Genomic DNA, 19,589 nt, shown 5'->3' on the forward strand with positions numbered 1-19,589 from the left:
CTGAGAGTCTTTGAAAAGCAAAAACTAAGTCACATCAATACCAATGCATTCTGTCAATTAAATATATATCTACAATCAAATGTTAGAGAGAAGCCTCCTCGACTGTCTTTCCAGCAGGTTGGTTTGTCGTACAGTGACAAAGTCCTGACAAAGACAGAAAACTGAACACATGACACCAATTCAGTCTCTGCACTGGCTTCCAGTGTGTCACAAATTACTACTGTTTGCCTATTTATCAGTATTTATGACTGGACCAAGATACACCTGAGACTGTCTTTTATCAAGCAAACCTTCTGGTGAGAAGCTGCGTTTCATTGCCAATATTTACCCTAACTTTTATACAGTTAAAAACTTCAATGTTTTCCACTGTTTCTGCCTGAACCTTTGGGCTGACCAAATGGAAAAATGAATTTCTGTAATGCATTTGCGATGACAAACCCATGGAAAATGATCACCAAAGCTACATTTTCTCTCAGCTTCTATTTTAGTATCTTTCAGGTCATTGTTTTGGTTCAGTCTCAGTACTCTCATCAACCTCATCTCCAACAGCATCTCCTGTGGTGTGTTACACTGCCTCCAAGTGGCTTTAAGCCACCATCATTATCCGTCTTGCACACACTGTACACCTGTGACTAACAAGCAGGACTGTTTATGAATTTACGATTTCTTTTAAAAATGTTTGTAATATTTTAAATTAGACATAATGTTTCATGCTATGTTTACTTTTTTAACACTTTAATCCAATAGGCCCATGTACAGCACTTTGAATTTGCCGAGAGCTGTGTCTTAGGAGGCAGAGTGCGTCGACACATTTGACCCAGTGAAGTAAGCCACTGGGAGATGCAACAGCTACAAAGAAATGTCAAACTGAACTCGAGCAGAAGAAAAGACCTCTCTCTAAAAAAATGACTCCAAGATATGCTGTGACTCAAAGCCAACAATGAGTGCACCGGCACAAAATGTATTGTCCCTATTGACATCCAGCAAATAAAAGACTGTGTTTTTTACATGCTCAAAGATCCATCCATTGTTTGAGAAACACGTAAAGAGGAAGGAGCACACAAATGCAGCACAAGTTATTGCAAACAAACAAACTAGTCAAGCTGAAAAGTCCACTCACCCACATGTTGGAGGTGCATATTGATGTGAGGGAGGAACACAGATAATGTAGAGTGTGGGGAGTTAAGACTGAGATGCCAGTGTGAGAGAATGGAGGAAGCAGCTTCCTTTTTGTGTAACTTGGTCCAGATAAGAAATAAAAGCAATCCAGACTGTTACTCCAACATCAGCAAGGTGGTAACTTTTCTCTGACACTGTCTTTGAGCAGTGCAGCATGTGAGAGGGGATTCACACATGTCAGCGTAAAAAAGACCAAGTACAAATCTCATCTCTCAGCCTGAGCATTTGCTCACAATAAAATCACATTTAAAAAAAACTCCACCATAGTCAACCAGCAAATGGACAACTGTGGATGGGATCACTTTACAGGAGCCCCAAGGGGGGCATGTTGACAAGATGAGAAATACAGTAAATTGTGTGATTTTGGTGTTCAACTGCATTGACAAAGCACCTATTTATGAGTGTGTGTGTGTGTGTGTGTGTGTGTGTGTGTGTGTGTGTGTGTGTGTGTGGCAGGGGGTGAGTCAGAAGCCCCATCTCCTCAGCAGCACCCTGGTGTGGTAGAAATGTTTCCTGGGACTCTCATATGAATGGGCCAGACAGAGGGAGATCGTAACTGTCATGAGGAGGAAGACAACTCTGGGCTCCTAGAAATAGATGTTTAAAAATAGCCTTAGGCTCTAGTTATGACAAGGAGACTCAGGGAGGCATTTGCTATAATGCAGCATGATCAGCTTAAAGGCTGACAGGCAACCACCTACTGTCTTCTGCATCCTCATGAACCAACTAACATCTGACAAACAGTTTGTTCATACGCTTTCAAACTGGCCAGAAAAAATTACAATTGTCCCAAGCAGGTATTCACTCGCTTTTGTCCAAGAAATTGTGTCCTAAAGTGTGAATTCTGGCCTTTTGGCAGTTTATTTGAAGTTTAAACTCGTGCTGCTCCTGCATTCACTCAACAATGTATGACATCAGCTGATGCCTTGCCAAAAATAATCATTTAAATAAGGGTTAGTAGTGTTGTCAGTTTCCAAGCAACACACACACACACACATACACACACACACACACACACACACACACACACACACACACACACACACACACCTGCGTCATTTCCTATACACAGAGGGTCTGAGCATTCAATTGAGCGCTCTCTGGCAGTTGCGCGCAAGGAAGGCTGCGTCGTAGAACAGACTCTGGAGTTTGTTCTGTGCACAGGATAAATATGGAGAAGGTCGTTTGTTATTATTAGGTACCATTTTATGATTTATATTGATAAAAAAAAGTGTTCCACGGATTTTAATCCGCCGGGCTTCAGATATCAGCCTACACCGGACACTATTCGAATCACCGACGCTCGTCCCGGTGAAGGCAGCGCTAAAGATTTTGTTGTGCACGACACAAAAAGACAGCAGGACTCAAAGAACATTTGTGTTTTGTTCAGCACCAGAAGAATGGGAGCGCCCGCTGAAGAAACGGTTTGTTTGGAGCTGACACAACGCGTCCCGGTCACCTGTTGAAGTTGCCCGATGCGCAGAGAGCTGCTTCACGTTTTGCTTTCAAACGGGAGGATAGACTTGAAGAGCGCTTTAACAAATGCCCGATCCGTCCTCCGGTCTGTATGATGCACTGATTCCCCGTTATGTTGTAGGATGAGCGCTGATCTGGAGCGCGTTTCCCTCAACACATCGGTGAACTCGACCGGCTCGGGCGGCCGTGCGCTCTCGGCGAACGTCCGGCGGCTCCACAACGCTCTCAATCTGCTGCTCAGCGACTTGGAGAGAGAGCAGTTCATCCACTGTCTCAATGTGTACCACGCCAAGCGCAACGTCTTCGACCTGGTCCAAACTCTCAAAGTGATTCTCAACACGCCCGGCAAACGACAGCTGCTGCCCATGCTGCGCCTGGTCATCCCGAGGTCCGACCAGCTGCTGTTCGACCAGTACACGTCCGAGGGACTGTACCTGAAGACAGACCTGCTCCCCAGCAACGGCAGCGCGGAGGGCTTTGGAGACGAGGGCGACCCGACCCTGCAGAAATATGTCAGCTCCATCCATGAGCAGCCCGTCACGTCGGGCTGCCCGGACGGTTTCATGGCCGCCGCCGAGCTGTCAGCGTCCATGGCCCAGCCGTTCTTCGAGAGTTCATGCGGAGAAGTGCGCCAGGTCACCCTGACGCGCTCCAGGAGCCACGAGGGTCTGGGTTTCAGCATCCGCGGGGGGTCGGAGCACGGCGTGGGGATATATGTGTCCCTAGTGGAGCCGGGCTCTTCGGCAGAGAGAGAAGGACTGAGGGTCGGGGACCAGATAGTGACCGTGAACGACTTGATGTTTGACAATGTCACTCACATCGATGCGGTCAAGGTAGGCGCTTCTGCAGGCGTGCGCGTGCGTGAGTTTGATAGTCAGAATTCCCTCTATAACAACTTCAGGTTAATCTCCAGGAGAAAAGGAATCCACTAACAGTGTGTGTGGGCCTGTTAATGTGTGTGTGTTCCAGATGTAAACACTGTATGCTGCAGGCAGGGAGAACATGCATTACAGAAGCAGTGGGCCATGCAGAGCTGCCCTACAAAACAACTGTAGTTTGTGACTGCTGCTTCCTCTGCGGGCCCTCGGGTCCCGTTGAGAGCTGCTACTTCCTTTTTATTAATTCTTCTACACCACTTGACTGGGACTTAATGCTCTGTGCCGCTGGCACAGGGAGCCAAGATGAACTCAAATGTTCAGAGGCAGATGGAATGAAGGCCCTTTTCTCTTTTTAAAAAGAGGAAAACAACAGCAAATGCTTTACAGCAGTTTTTCTGAACTTCTTCATGTCACAGACACCAGGAGTCCTTGGTGAGAATTATTCTCAGGGAACAACATGTTTCATTTGTTCATGAATTTGAATTAACTTCACTGCATGTGCAGGTAGCAGATGATACAGAGACATATATTAAAGTCAGTATTCTACATTCTTTAATAGAATTTCTCATTAATTGTGTGTTAGATGGTCAGACATGTAATTAAGGGGTCAGTTTACTCAAACAACATTTAACCTCCCGTGGTTTCTAGTCCTGCAGATAGTTTTGGTTTGTCCAGGTATTGAGATATCTGTGTTTATAATGGCTGGCTCATCTCCGCCTCACCCTCAGTGACTGAGGCTGGACCTCCATTATTTGTTGTTTGCATTAACAAAAGCTTGAAAGTAGTGAACTCTGTTACCAAGTCAGACCAGAAGTGGCAGGGTACTCTGGGGCAGGACGTGAAATAATTGCAGGCGAACAGCAGCAGTCCACAAGTAGATAAGTGGAGATATATCTGTTTGCAAATTCTTTCATTTTGTCGGCCTCTGTCAATGCCTGTGCTCTCACAATGAGGTTTATCTCAAAACCCATCAGATAAGGAATATTTTAGAAGCTGATGTGTGTGTGTGCGCGTGTTTGTAGACAACCACCTGCATTCTGTCATGGTGTCATCAAATTTAGCTTTAACAGTTCAGATTTTGAATAGATTGATGGATTGAAATGTCTGATAATTTGCTGCAATTGGAGATGTGAGGAGCAACTCAAAGAGCATGACTGTTCTCTAGATTACTGTCCACGATCAAGCTCTGGAAGAGAACTGTCATGTCTGCAGCTCCTTGGTAATTTACCAGTGGCACTGACATGTCCTCAGTGTTTTAAAAATAACATGTAATTTCTTTTGTAAGATAAATGTATTTTCTGTATCATATTCATTTTAGATGTTCATAAGAGCGGCACGGTGGTGCAGCAGGTAGTGCGCGTGCCTCACAGCAAGAAGGTTGCTGGTTCGAACTGGGGGTCGGGCAGGGCCTTTCTGTGTGTGAAGTTTGCATGTTCTTCCCGTGCATGCGTGGGTTCTCTCCGGGCACTCCGGCTTCCTCCCACAGACCAAAAACATGCTCGTTAGGTTAATTGGTCTCTAAATTGTCCGTAGGTGTGAGTGTGAGTGTGTGAGTTGTCTGTCTGTGTGTCTGTGTATGTAGCCCTGCGATCGGCTGGCGACCGGTTCAGGGTGTACCCCGCCTCTTGCCCGTTGCTAGCTGGGAACCCCGAAATGGGATGCGCGGGTAAAGAAGATGAATGAATGAATGTTCATAAGAAATCTAACATCTGTTGCTGCCAAGTTGGTTTTGGCTGGATGTGAGGTTAACTTTTATGTTTTTAGTGGATAGTTAGCACTGTTAGTGGAATAGCACTGCCTCTGTGAGCTTCTCTTTATACGTCCAGATCTCACCACACTGAGAAATGAAGATGAACAGAAGCACTATGCTGTGCCATATTTTAAGTATACTTGACAGTGGTCCCAGCTGCAAATTGATTGTACCATGTCCTCCAGTTCTTGAATGTTTGGACTCCTCAGTTGAACATAGCAAGTTTAGAATCACAAGAATGTGAGTTTGAACTATTGCATGCTTTGCATTAAGGAAGGCTTACTGCTTGGCCTCAGCCAGGATACAGGACTAGGGTGGAAAAGGGGACTGACTATACAAAGATACTAGAATGAATGGCTGTGAATGTGGGGAGATAGAGAATGTCTATATACAGGGTCCAAAACTTTGTGCTTCACCTCTACACCAGACTATACAAAGTGTATTTCCATCTGCCAGTTGTTATGCACATTTCCAATTTGTGCACAATTAAACCTGACATATCAGAAAACACTTTTTACACTCAGTTGAGGTGGTGCAGGAGCCATATATAGCTTTGCTAATTGATTATTCTGCGTTCAATTAGTTTTGTCTTGTTGCCGTGGTGATACGCAGAGTTTGGGTCACGTGGGCTAGTTGACAGCCCGTAGGTTATATTAGAGGCTGCTTCACCTGCACTGGGAGGAGAGAGGTGAGTTTAGGTAGCCGTAATTTTTGTTGACCGCTTGTGTTCTTTTGTTTGCTTCGATACACAGTCGTCATCATATGTACGCATGTAAAGCCGCTGTAGTAGCTGATGTGTTAATAAAACTCCAAAACTTCTCTGGACTCAGTGTGCTTCTGTGGAACAGCAGCAGTGTGTTATACAAACATACAGGACCTACTCTCTGCCTCACAAGCCACTTTTTTAAGATACTGGAAAGCAATAGGTGGAGAAGAGCAGGGAAACAGACTTAGTGAATACATCAAGACATACATGAAGCATATGACATAAATATCCACTGAAGCTTCCACTCCACTACAGAAATGAGGGACAGTGACAGATGAAAACATCACGTTTGTGTGATGCAATGAGGTGACTGTAACATTTCTTTTCTTTCCACTGATTGAGGTGTGATTGTTTTGACCTTAAAGCTTACGAGCACCGGCAGCTAGTTCAAAACAAAGTGGTGGAGAATTCACAGGTAAACAGGAATAGGGCAGGTGAAAGGTACAGGTGGACAGGCAGGTAAGCAGATACAGATAAGTTTTCAGGTTTAGGTTCAGGTGGAGATGGGCTGGTGGCAAATGGGAGAATGAGACACAGGTGGATGTGACTGTCAGGTAACTGGGAGAAGTGGAAAAGGCTGATGGTATCTGGTGGACTGGTAGAGAATATGCAAAACAGGACTGAGGCATCCGTTGTTAAAGCGTCTGGCTATGGTTTGTCTGGAGTGGTATGGCTGTGATTGACAGATCCTATAATTTAATCACACAGAGTGCCAGCCATTATTTTAATTTAGAGACACTATAGGTGAATAGGGTACAAATGTTAACTTCTAGATATCACCATGAAACTTCCCCAGCTGATTGCTTACATTATGAGAGTTATTTTTCATATTACAAGGTTTCTTAAATTGTAGTTTTGAATGCAAATGAGATGTTATTTATTACATATGCATCAATTTGCATAAATGCCCAGAGCAGAAATCTGAACTAAAATAAACACCTGGATGGAGAGACGGACAAAGGATAAACACATTATTCAGAAAACCTGCCATCTCCTCTCATCATGCTTCATTCCTGAATGTCCACATTTATATGGCCTTGATTCTTGTGCTTGATGCAACAGAAATATGATGTGAGACAGGGAAAAGCATGTAGGAGGAAAATACTTAACAGAATAGATGAGGCAAAGGTCTCAAGGCAGCAGAATAAACATGTTCCTCAGTTGTTGTTGCTGCGTTTAAAAATATCTCTAATGATGTACTGTTTTATCATCCTAGACATTAATGTTTTATTTGCTGCATGCGTTTGGACTGTCTGCTGAACTTTTTTTTTTATGACCTTGCAAGCTTTCTAACTGAGTCAGACTCTAATACACTCTACCTACAGCAATTTCCTAACAGAAACAACACTTTTGCTTGAGTCTGAATGGCTCAGGCCTTGGGCAACGTCTTATTTAAGAGCAAATAAAGAGGCTTTTTCACCTGCCTATACAAGACTTTATTGAATCAGTCCAGCATGAGGGGAAAAAGAAGATGAACAGCTTTTCCCTGACAGCACTAAAGATGAGTTGCATCTTATTTTGTTCGCCCCATCAGACAAACAGGCAATCCTGGATTTTTGTGACATATAGACAGAGTTGCTGTTTGGTTTTGCTGTCAACACCGACAGTTCCAGAACAGCTGCCAGGTTTTTGTTTTTGAACACAGACTTTAATAGAAGGTTAGGCAGTGCAGAGATCTTTTGGTTAAGTAAAGATTGAACATGATATGCCTGTTCTCTTTGTTTCTGAGAATGATTTGAAAAGATGGATATCAATCTATCAGTACCTGTGTGTTAATGTACAGAGCTGCAGTCAGGATATGGTTAGCTTAGCTTAGCATAAGGACAGGAAGCAGGGGGAAAAGTCAGCCTGGCACTGTCCAAAATCTAAAAATCTCCTTATCCTCACCACTAGAGCTCACTGATTAATGTGTAGTTTGTGTGTTTATTCTATATCTAAAGTGGAACATGAAAAAGCCAATTTGTGGTTTTAGGGACATGAGTCGGTGCAGTGTGCATCTTCTTGTCATCACAGGAAGGTTTCCAGCTTTGGTACCATTTATGTGCAGACACCAAAAGCCAACACCAACCAAAATGCTCATCAACCATGCCAGCTATAGACTAACCCAGCTTTTAGTGAAAATAAACAAGTGTTACCATTTTACCTGGAAACCCTCACAGTAACTCTGTGATTTATGTAAAGAGTCTGCTTTTTAACCAACACGAGACATCTTCAGGAGTTTCTCCAGAACTTGCTACACAATGTTGTTGAAACAAAATTTACAAGTGTAACATCTAAAAACTCTTCAATGTGTTTAACCCTATTTAGCCTGCGCTGTTAACAGCTGCTGTGTTTGTGCCTTGAAAATCATTTTCATTTTAATTAATCTTCAGAAGTCTTCCCGCTCTGTCTAAACACACATACCCTCCATGGTTAACATTATGATGATGTATTTAATTTGACTTAATTTGTTCACAGTACAGGGAATCATGGAATGAAAGTTTGTTGATTTATTATAAGAAGCTTGCAAATTCTGAAATGTGGGCTGTAGGGCTTAATTACCACACAGCACTTTCACTTCCATATTGTGGAGGATGAACAAATTGTGCTACAGTAATGTTAGTTTTCTTTGGCCTTACAATAACCAATTTCACAGCAGTTTTTTGGGGACTGCTTTCACATTCCTTGATCCACTGAATGAAGCAACTGCCAGCTTTCACTGTCTGTAAAATTACATTCAGCACAACATGCCACCGCAGTAACGGCTGTGTGGCTACAGAGTGCAGCCCATAAATCAGATGGTGGATGGGTGTATAGCTGGAGACGTGCTGGGCAGGTGAGTAAACTGTTGTTTCTCAAGTAGTTCCAGCACGTAACTCCTAAAACCACAAATCGGTGTAAAATATTTCTCCTTGAGTACAGAATGTTTTTTTTAAAAAAAAGATACAAAATGTGAATTATTTAAGCTTGAGGTGTCATTCCTGCCATTCTTGACCTTGAAAAGGGCTTTTTGGAAAAAAAAAAGGGTTCACTTACTTGGTATTTCAGAAGATTTCAGGAAAAACTTGTGGGCTTTCTCGGTGGATGGAGTTTGCTCAGTTGTCATAGAGATTCTTTTTGCGTAACTATGGGATTTTGTTCATGTCTTAACAGGCAGTCATATATAGTAGAGAGGTTGTAAGGCCTGTCTCTGTTAAAGGATAGCGTCTAGTGTGGGTTGCAGATGACCTTCTTGGTCCTTCTCTGGCCGAGGAGCTAACTTATGTTGAAGATTTGACGTCAAGTTTATATAAGTTTATATATTTTGTTCAACAGAATTTCAGTGACTACACATCCATTATAGCTAGTTCTACACAATCTCATAGAGACATGTGTCTCGGCAAAACTTGACAAAAGTGCTTAAAAAGTGAACCTTTTTTTCCACACTACAGCATTACTTCATAGGTTTAGTAATTGTTAAGTGATATGTCAACACAGTAGTGGTGGCTTGTTCATTCAACCTAGACTAGTCTTTGTCAGGGAGTTGCCAGATATACTAGATGAGCACAGGTGTTGATCTCTGTAAGTACCACACTTGGCAACGTCACTGTGATGAAAAGACTGAAACGTCACTGTGTTCAGCTATGGGTCTCCAAGAAATAATTACAGGCTGTAGCTGACCTTGCAACTTCAAACTGTTTTTTTTTTTTTTTTTAATTTAATAATAAGATGTTGAGTGATTCTGAACTTTGGAGGGAGCCAGGTTACCTCTTTCCCCCTGCTTCTGGTCTTTGTGCTAAGCTAGGCTAACCACATCCTGATTCCTGCTCCATACTTAACACAGGCACAACACTGATATGGCTATTCTCATCTTACTTTCAGAAAAAAAGCAAATACTTATTTCTGAAAATGTGGAACTATTCCTTTAAGGTACATTGTTTTTTACAATGTCACTTTATATGAAATGGCAACAGGAAGACAGTAAACCACCTGATTCAGTACATGCATTCAATAAAACCACCTCTTTCTTCTTCTCTGTTAACAAATGAAAACAATATTTCCCAGCTTTGTTGCAAATAAAAGAATCTATGCTTACTGCTTATCTGTAATTGTAGTTCCCCTGGGAAGTGTGCTGTTTCATTATTAGACTCCATTAATATTCAGAGGGATGGGAACACAGCTGATATTTCCAGCTCCAGCTGAAGGCCAGGGCTCTCCCCTTGTTGCAGGTCCACATTTCCGCTCTCATTACAGCAATTCATTACAGCTTTTAATGAAACTGCTAACATTTAAGGCATGCTGCAAACAATGACATACTTTGCATTAACAGAAGCAACTATTTGGACTCACTCCCAGACCATGCTATCACAGTTATGCACATTTTGCACATAAAATCTGTGTTCAAATAGTGCAAAAAAAGTTTTTTTTTTTGAAAATACAAATGGCATTAGAAACAGACTTAGTGACTAATTAGCCGATTATTGTTTAAAATTTTCACATTCACTTTGTTACCAAATTAATGTTATTTTTATGGGCCTAAATCAGTGTCATCAGACTTCTAGAAAACATGAAATGGTGGAAATGCATACATTCATGAAGCACTACAGCTTCAGTGTGCCACACCAGGCCAGTGGAAAAGAGGCATAAATCTAAATCTACAAATTATACCCACATTAGAGTACCAACTTTCAGGCAAAATGATGTAAAGCTAAGCTGTGGTAAATGTCAAGTTTGTGTGCACAAAGCAACAAGGGAAAGGAAGATTCAAATGTAGCCAGATGAACAGATAGAAACTGTTGAGTGAAACAGGCAACGGCAGCTAGTCCAAAACAACATAGTTGAGCAGCATTGGCAATCTGGCAAGGAGCAGGTGGAGACGGGCCGGTATGAATACTGATAAGGTAAATGGGAAAATAGGGCACAGGTGAGCAGGTGGATACAGGAGTCATGCGGTGAAATGTGTGAGGGTATCTGGTGGCCTGGTAGTGAATGGGCAAAACAGGACCATGGCTGCTGTCATGGCAGTGAAAGCATCTTGCTTTGGTTTGTCTGGTGTGGTATGGCTGTGATTGACAGATCCAGTAATGTCACCACACGGAGTGCCAGCTATTGCTTTAATTTAAGATGAAAGGACATAAAGCAGAAAACCTCCTGCCATCTCCTCTCGTCATGCTGCATTCCTGAATGTCCACATTTATATGACTTCTGATTCTTGTGCTTGATGCAACAGAAATATGATGTGAGACAGGGAAAAGCATGTAGGAGGAAAATACTTAACAGAATAGATGAGGCAAAGGTCTCAAGGCAGCAGAATAAACATGTTCCTCAGTTGTTGTTGCTGCATTTAAAAATATCCCCCATGAAGTACTGTTTTATCATCCAAGACATTAATGTTTTACTTGCCACATGTATTTGAGCTGTCTGTCGGCTGAACCTTTTTTTAAAGACCCTGCATACTCCAGGTCCACATCCCCATTCTCATCAAGAGCTGAGTAATTCATTACAGCTTTTAATGAAGCTGCTAACATTTAAGGCCCGCTGCACAAAGGCGGTTCACCTCGTCTTAAGCGTGACTTCAAAGCTGTTTACCAGCAGGGTGGTAAAGGCCAGGATGGTAGCTGCATACACAGAGGACCTCATTTGTGAAGGTAACTGTATTTAATCTAGATTTAGTCCAGCAATTCTGCAAGAAGTGTTGTGGAGAAATACTTGTGGGAAATTAATGGACTGACTTGCCCTGAGTTAGACATTATTATAAGTAACTTACTAGAATATCTTCAAGGTATTAGAATGCTGAGATTAGACAGGCATTGTTTGAAAGCAAAATTCACCTTTTTCTGCCTCTGGTTCCTGCAGTAAATGTCCTATTCATTTTTTCCATAGACGATGTGAGGTGGCTCAGTTGGACCACTTGTACAGCTTGGATTGGCGTAAAACTCTACCTTTTAAATCATGCTCTGACTACCTTCTTATGCATGTCAATGGCGGCCGGACTAATAGATATTGTGGTGTTTAGACCCATCCACCAGGACAAAATGACAAAGGTAACATTAATCTGTATGATCATTACATGTATCTGAGAGAGAAAATTCTACACACTGACTTCTTTCTTTTTAGAGTATTTTTAAGCATAAAACTTACAATAAACATTACAAGGTGATCATAGTTAAAAATATAAGCAGGCTTTGCTGCTGTATATTCTAATATTACTGATGTAAATCAACCTTTTAAAAAATCAGAAACTAATAATGACTAAATAGACAATAACAGGTTGATGATAGCAGGTTCAATGGATGGAAATGTGTTGGATGGATTACCATGACAAATGGTTTGGTTTAGACTGCGTTAGGCTGTATTGGAATAACTTTGATGAGTCCTTAATTTTTCATCCAGGGCCATTATCAGGCAAACATTTAAATATTTCCAATACTTGTTATAGGGTGATAATAAATCTAATGTCATTCCCGTCAGCCTTGTGTGTCTTTTGTGTTTAGTGCTAATTATCAAATGTTAATTAGCACACTAACATGCCAATTTAAGGTGGTGAATGTGGTAACCATTAACCAAGCTAAACATCAGAATGTTGACATTGTTACTGTGAGCATGTTAGCAGGATATACTGACTGTCACGAGTATGGGTCAAGCTCCAAAAATCCTGGACCCTTCACCAACCAAAATGCAACATGCTGCCATCTTTCAATTAGACCCTCTCTGTCTTGTAAAAGCCCACATTTTTCCCACCCATATGTAAATGTGTAGTCTTTTAGTGTACGCAGAATAGACCTGATTTGGTGAAAAACTCATTCTTTATCCTCCTCTTCCTCATCTTCCTCCTCCTCCTCCTCCTCCTCCTCCTCCATCCATTCAGGAAGAATCACAACAGCCAGGAGCTCCCTCAAAGCTCAGGAGTAAACAGACCTTCAAACTTGATGCTATTTATACGCCAGCATGGATGAGGGCACAGACCTTTATCTACAGCCCTCACAAAGAGCCAAATTTAATATAAATCCTTGGAAGAAAACACAGTAGCAAAGTGACGTAAGAGGGATAATCAGAAACAGTGCACACCGTACACAGGAATGTGATATGTTGATAGTGAAGTGAACAAGAATGTTAAATAAGTTGGACCGCTGTGTAAAATGTAACAATGTAAAACAGAATGCAATCATTTGCAAACAAACTGTGTTTACCAACAGCAGTTTTCCAAAGTGTTCCTGAGTCCATGTATTAATATCCCTCATACACTCAGGTGTTCACAAAGTGGTGAACCTGTCTTGTGAACGACTGAGCCTTTCCAGGATGCTCCTTTCATTCCCAATCATGATACTATCACCTGTTACCAATCAACCTGTTTACCTGTGGAATGTTCCAAACAGGTGTTTTTGGAGCATTCCACATCTTTCCCAGTCTTTAGTTGCTCCTGTCCCAACGTGTTTGAAACATGTTACTGTATCAAATTCAGAATAAGCAGACACTTTCTTACTATTTAAGTTGATAAACTAACCCTTTTCTGGAATGAGGTTTGCATCAGAATCCATTAAAGTGAGATCCTGTGTCTTAGTCGTGTTTTATGGAGCTGACTGATAGATGCACAAGACAGAATACAAGCCGGCAACACAGAGTTTAAGAGGAAAGCTACTTTGACCTTCTTGTGTTATTACCTTAATGTGCACCAACATAGGTACAATTTCTGTACACATTTCTATAGATTGTGTGTGTGTGTGTGTGTGTGTGTGTGTGTGTGTGTGTGTGTGTATATATATATATATATATATATATATATATATATATATATATATATATATATATATATATATATATATCTCAATCCCATCTCCAATGAATTATATTGCTGTGCAACTATGCAGCATCAGATAATGTTAGCCCTTTAAAGTCCCTTTAATCTTACTTATATCTAGCCATGCACACTGAATGATTCTGTACCAATTTCTAATAAGTCAACTTTTATAAAGGGTTTATAAGTCGTAACTAATGAATAGCTGATATGTGTTTTACTAAAGCTTTATGTATCTGTTAAAAATCAATAACAAGAACAACCTTTGGATTTCCAGCGTGAGCCCTTTGGCTGGTGTTTATCCTCTCTATTTGGTAATAATGCAGGAAGAAATGCTGGTAAGAATCAAGTCCTCAGTTATGAATATTAATAAGTAAGAAATTCTCTAATTACATTTTTTGACATATACTTGATGAAAACACAAAAATAATATCTTTAATGTTTGACCTCATCAATTTCAATTTCTGTAAATATGTGTGTTAGTAGAGTAGTTGTTAGGTGGACCCAAATGCAAGGCACAGACACAGGAGTGGAAGAGTTATGAGGGTTTGTTTTATGGTCCTGGGGAATGAAGGCGACATAAGAGGAGATGATGGCTGGCAGGGACTGAGGAGTTTTATTAAAGAGGTGCGTGATCTGAAATGCTCCCAATGGTAACTTGAACCAACCCTCACAAAGAACACTGGCAGCAGCACTGTGCACTTTAAAATGACCATGCAGCTGCAGTGGAAAGAGAAACAATATCAAAAACATACATATAATGCTATTCTGTTTTCAACCCCTGCACCAACAATAAAAAAATCTGTGGCCAATAGACACATAGAAGAGCATTATTTTCAATGAAATTCCAAAAATAAAGTCATTGAAAATGGAGCCATGAATTTGGGTCTGAGGTCTAGATCCTCAGAACTGAGTTTATCTGAGAGTGAGAGTGAGAGTTTGGTTCTATTGTTCTTGGCAGTTCATGTGTATTTTGTGCTTCTTTCATTTGCCTGATTGCATCACTTCATCTGCTTTCCTGTAACAGCTCAGTATTACATGGTTTTGTAAGAAAGACAAAATCCCCAGTTAGGGATCAGTCAAAGAGGCAAAAGCCCCAAAAGCAGACAGGCAGAGATGATGGCAGGGCTGCTCAGTTGAAAACGTGTAAGATGACCTAGTGTTGAATGACTCGGAATGCAAGGATACTGGAGAAGTAGGAAGAGGTGTACAGGTGGGTGGAGGAGGTCAGGTGATGGGAAATGGTGTGAATGCAGAGGTTCCTGCAGGGCATGGAGGGAGTGGAAGATCTGAAATGACAGGAGTCAGTGAGTAAGTATGTGGTGAGGGAAGAAAATGTAGAACTAGAATCAGGTTGATGCATTTTCGTTTGCCATGAACATGTTGCCTCTTAATGTATTAATAATCACCATAAAGATTATTATATGGTGCTTGTCAAAGGTTTGAACACAGCTTCTCATTCAATGGTTTTTCTGTGTTTGAACTCTTTTCTACATTATAGATCAATACTGAAGACATTAAAACTATGAAAGAACACACACTGTGTGGAATTATGTGGTGACCAAAAAAAGTGCGAGCAAAGCTAAATATTGTAGGTCCTTCAAAGTCGCTCCCTTCACTTTGATGACAGCTTTACACACTGTTGGCCTTCAGCTTCAGGAGGAAGTGACCTGGAATGCTGAAGGAGTTCCTGTATATGCTGAGCACTTGTTGCCTGCTTTTCCTTCACTCTGTGGTCCAACTCATCCCAAACTGTCTCTGCTAGGTTCAGGTCAGGTGATTGTGGAGGTCAGGTCATGTGACGCAGCACTCCATCACTCTCCTTCTTGGTCGAATAGCCCTCACTCAGCCTGGAGGTTTGTTTTGAATGTGTTAAAAAATGGCATTAAAGTAAACTGTGGCTTCTTTGATAAATCTAAAAGTGTTGGTGTAACACTTTGTGTTTACTACATTTGTTCTTTTATCGATTTAATGTCTTCAGTATTAAATTACAGCGATGAAAATAAGAAAAACCTTTGAATCAGCAGGTGTGTCCAAACATTTGACTGGTACTGTATGTTTTATATCTTCTGTGTGTCTCAGGTAGACCTGAACTGCACCCAGAGTAAATATTTTGAAATCCAAATCACCAAATTATCAGTTCTTTTCTGTTTGATGATCTTGTACAAATCCCAGCACTGAACTGCACTGACTGAACTTCACTCACAGAGTGTGTGTGGAGGGCAGTACCAGGATCAGTCCAGGAGTTGACTGAGTAATGAATACTCACAGATTGCAACTGCAGACTCAGTTGACAACAGACCTTAGCTCAATGGCACTTTCTTACAAATGTTGGCCCTAAAAGTCTATTCTGAAACGTCTGTCTGGTAAGTAAATGAAGGAAAACTTTGTAACTTTCCAACAGAAAATCTAACAATCATACCCAATTCATGCAGCAATTGGCCAGGAAGGTGGAGGTGAAAAGTGGGCAGGGTTTGAACTGCTCCACCAATCTATTTTTCATTTTTCATGCAACTAATTTTTCCATTTTTCATGTAACAGCCAAGTGCAAGACCATAACTGTTATCCCCATTTGTATGGTTGAAACCACAAAGAATTCTTAGAGAGCAATCAAGGAAGTGAGGACAGTCGGCTTTTACCCCCACTTTTGAGTATAGCCATTCACAGCTAGCATTTTTTGATAAGACACGTGCGACCACCCAGTTTTTTGTGGCCTTCAGTCTTCATTGAATTGTTTGCTGCAGTATTTGACTTTACCTCAGTGTTGCTCTCACCGTGGTCAGCGTGGTCACAGATCTGTCTGAGGCTTTGTTACCCGTCTGTCACTGTACGCTCTGTTTCCCTTTGTCTGGGCTGTCACCTTGTCTCGACTTGCCACACTCGTGTAAACTCCTCTTGTTCACCTCTCAGACCTCTTCCTGTCTCTCACATCCAGCCTTCACTCTTTCCCTGGTGATAGTTGTGTATCCTGTTTAGAAACTCTGACAGAATATTAATGTCAGAGACCGTCCACAGAGGAATGTGTATCAACAAAATCTGCCTCGCCACATGAAACTTAAAATGTGAAGAGATGTTTGTGGGGGGTTTCAGTGATGTTTGCTCTGCAGTCAGTATCGATCTGACTCTATTTATTTCTGCAATTCTCCAAGCCAAGGCTCTCTGCGTGTGTCCAGCTGAAGCCGAGTCGTAAATAATGAGTGAAGTGTATGGAGAAGGTGTACTGGAGGTAGTGCAGATAGACTTCATATAGACAGAGAGAATTCAGACGTAAGCCAGAAAACATATAAATGGAAAGGAAATATAACTGTTTGGGTGTTTAGGGAAACAGACTTAAAGGACCAAGGAGCAATTTGATTGGTCTGAAGTTGGGCTTTATTCACATACTTGAAATAAAAATGATTTCTATTAGTGTAGAACTTTTATCACAACTATACTGTATACTGTAAAAAAAACCCCAAAAAAACAAAAAAAAAACATTCATAGTTTAAAGTTCAAATTTTGGAAAATTGTATAGTGTTTTCTTTCTATCCAAGAGTGAGACGCTTGAATGAATATCAAACTCATGTCTGTGTATTAACTACAAAGCTCGACAGGGTCAGCCTATGTTAGCATAACGACTGAAACACTTCTAAAGCTTCCATATGTCTATTATTTTAACTGAACATGAAAAAACAACAAAGTGTGGTTTCAACAAATTGTGCCCAGGTGTGGTCCTGGTGCAGTGCTTCCCAGAGTCTTGACATGGGTTTGCCTGCAGGGGTGAGCAGATCAACACCTTGAGCACTGATAGTACTGCTACTAAGTATGTAAAAGAAAAGAGAAAATATGTCCTATGAATCTCTCTTTTTCAGTGCTCTCTGCTTGTCTGCTGCTCCTGGTGTGTGTGTGTGTGTGTGTGTGTGTGTGTGTGTGTGTGTGTGTGTGTGTGTGCAACAATCACCTCATTAGTTCAAAGAATTACTCATTTATTACCAATGAAAAATGGTCCTGTGTTTTAACATGAGACTAAAGAATTCACAGAATAGTAAAACCAAATTTCTTTAATTTGGAAAAAAAATTCAGTAGACTGAAAATGTAGAGGCCTCTTCAGTCAAGGCAACTTCAATGTATTTTATATCGGCAAAGGAAAGCATTATTAGAATGACACTTAAAAACAATAAGCAGTAAAAACCTGAATGAAATCAATTAAGATTTTAAAAATTAGATGAAATGAAATAAGATACAAACATGAAATGAAATGCAAATGACAGTTACAGTGCAGTAATAAGTTGTAAGTTGCTCCAATTCAAAAAAAAAAAAAAAAAAGTAAATAAAAGGGCATTATAGATTATAGCAGGAGAACAGCAGAGATTTTAATTTAGATTAAAGTGGCAAAGGCTGGTGCACATTTGAGACCACCACATTAATGATGCATTTAGCTCATGATTCATGGCACATGGCTGCCCTCTGATTGCATTGTGCATTAGCTGCTTTTTAATGATAAAACAATTATAAGTGAGAATGTTGATAATTGTCACCTGGTACTATTCAGTATCAGGTCACAATCACTTTTTGCAGTATCGCCCACCCCTAGTTGCCATGTTTGGTTAACAAAAGCCTGATTTAATGGATACAATGCTACAGTGTTCATATATAGTGTTTTTATTCTTCACATGGCCAACTCAGCATTATATTAATTATATTACTGTATTAAGATGCACGGTGTTGTAAGTCGTAAATGAACATGGAATTTTTGTGTTCAGTACATTTCAGAGACATTGATGTATAGTAAGATAGTTACTTCACAGTACATAACACAGAGTCAGTGATGCATTATGCTAACCTGTCGGTATCAACTGCACTTTATTTTTAACATGTTTGATTCTTGCTGTGAAATCTGCCGGGAATCTTTCCTTCAGTGCTTTGTGGACCGCGTCACTCCACCCTTACAGCACATGCATGGTCTTGTGGGATTTGTTGTCATCATTTTGAATTGAAGTTTGTCAGAGCAGAACTGCTTTGGCACAGGTACAATAGAACAGAACAGCTGTGCCTAATGGCTGTTGTTGTGTCATGGTAATCCTGTTGTGGTAATCAGGTTGTCTGGCAGACATCCAGTAGTAGTGATGTTTCTGGGATTTCATCCTCATTAAATGTCTCCCCATAGCTTTGACGAGTAGGCAGACGCCTCCTGGATGCTGTCCTTGAGACGTAGAGATGTGGGGGCATTTTGTAAGAAATACTGGGGGAGTGGAAACAGGGGAATTATGACTTTTCATGAAATAACTGATATCATGCAGTTATTGTCATCCACATGAAGTCTAATGACGGTCCCTCTCTGCCTGAGCATAGCTGCAGAGGAAGTCCAGTACAGGCCGACTTAAAACTATATTATCTTTAAAGCAGCTGTAATTGACAATGTGACAATGTGAAAGGAGTTGATCATTGTGATGAACCAACAGAGAACTATCGCCTGAATCTGGAGCTCCCCTCGGCTTCATGGAGCTTCATCATGATTTTCAGCTCATTGTTTAGCTGTCCGGCTAACAACACCCGTTTTGGTTGACTGCTCTCACTGTGTAGTTGCTTTTTCCAGAGAAAAGGCTTGAAAAACCCATCGTACACTACCTGCTCAGCCGCAAACATCAGACAAACAAATGGCGTAGGAGACTAGCTGGTAAACATAGAGCCAGATACTTCCTTCAGGGGTTGGTAGAGACCAAAGATAGAGCTAAAAGGAGAGAGAACTGACTTTTATCGGTTGGATACAAACACAACTCCAGATGAATGATCATGTTACTCTTTAAC

General features: G+C 41.0%; 1 protein-coding gene across 2 annotated transcripts in view; it reads left to right on the forward strand.

Moving 5' to 3' along the window:
• Positions 1-2,233: 2,233 nt before the first annotated feature.
• Positions 2,234-19,589, forward strand: part of whrnb (whirlin b) — a 91,435-nt gene continuing 74,079 nt past the window's right edge. For both annotated transcript variants that reach the window (XM_076730969.1, XM_076730970.1), the window contains exon 1: positions 2,234-3,488. In XM_076730969.1, coding sequence (XP_076587084.1) covers positions 2,778-3,488 — 711 coding nt within the window. In that variant the 5' untranslated portion in view covers positions 2,234-2,777. The remainder of the gene's footprint in view (positions 3,489-19,589) is intronic.

This window comes from Chaetodon auriga, chromosome 5, assembly GCF_051107435.1.
Source record: "Chaetodon auriga isolate fChaAug3 chromosome 5, fChaAug3.hap1, whole genome shotgun sequence".
Classification (NCBI taxonomy): domain Eukaryota; kingdom Metazoa; phylum Chordata; class Actinopteri; order Chaetodontiformes; family Chaetodontidae; genus Chaetodon; species Chaetodon auriga.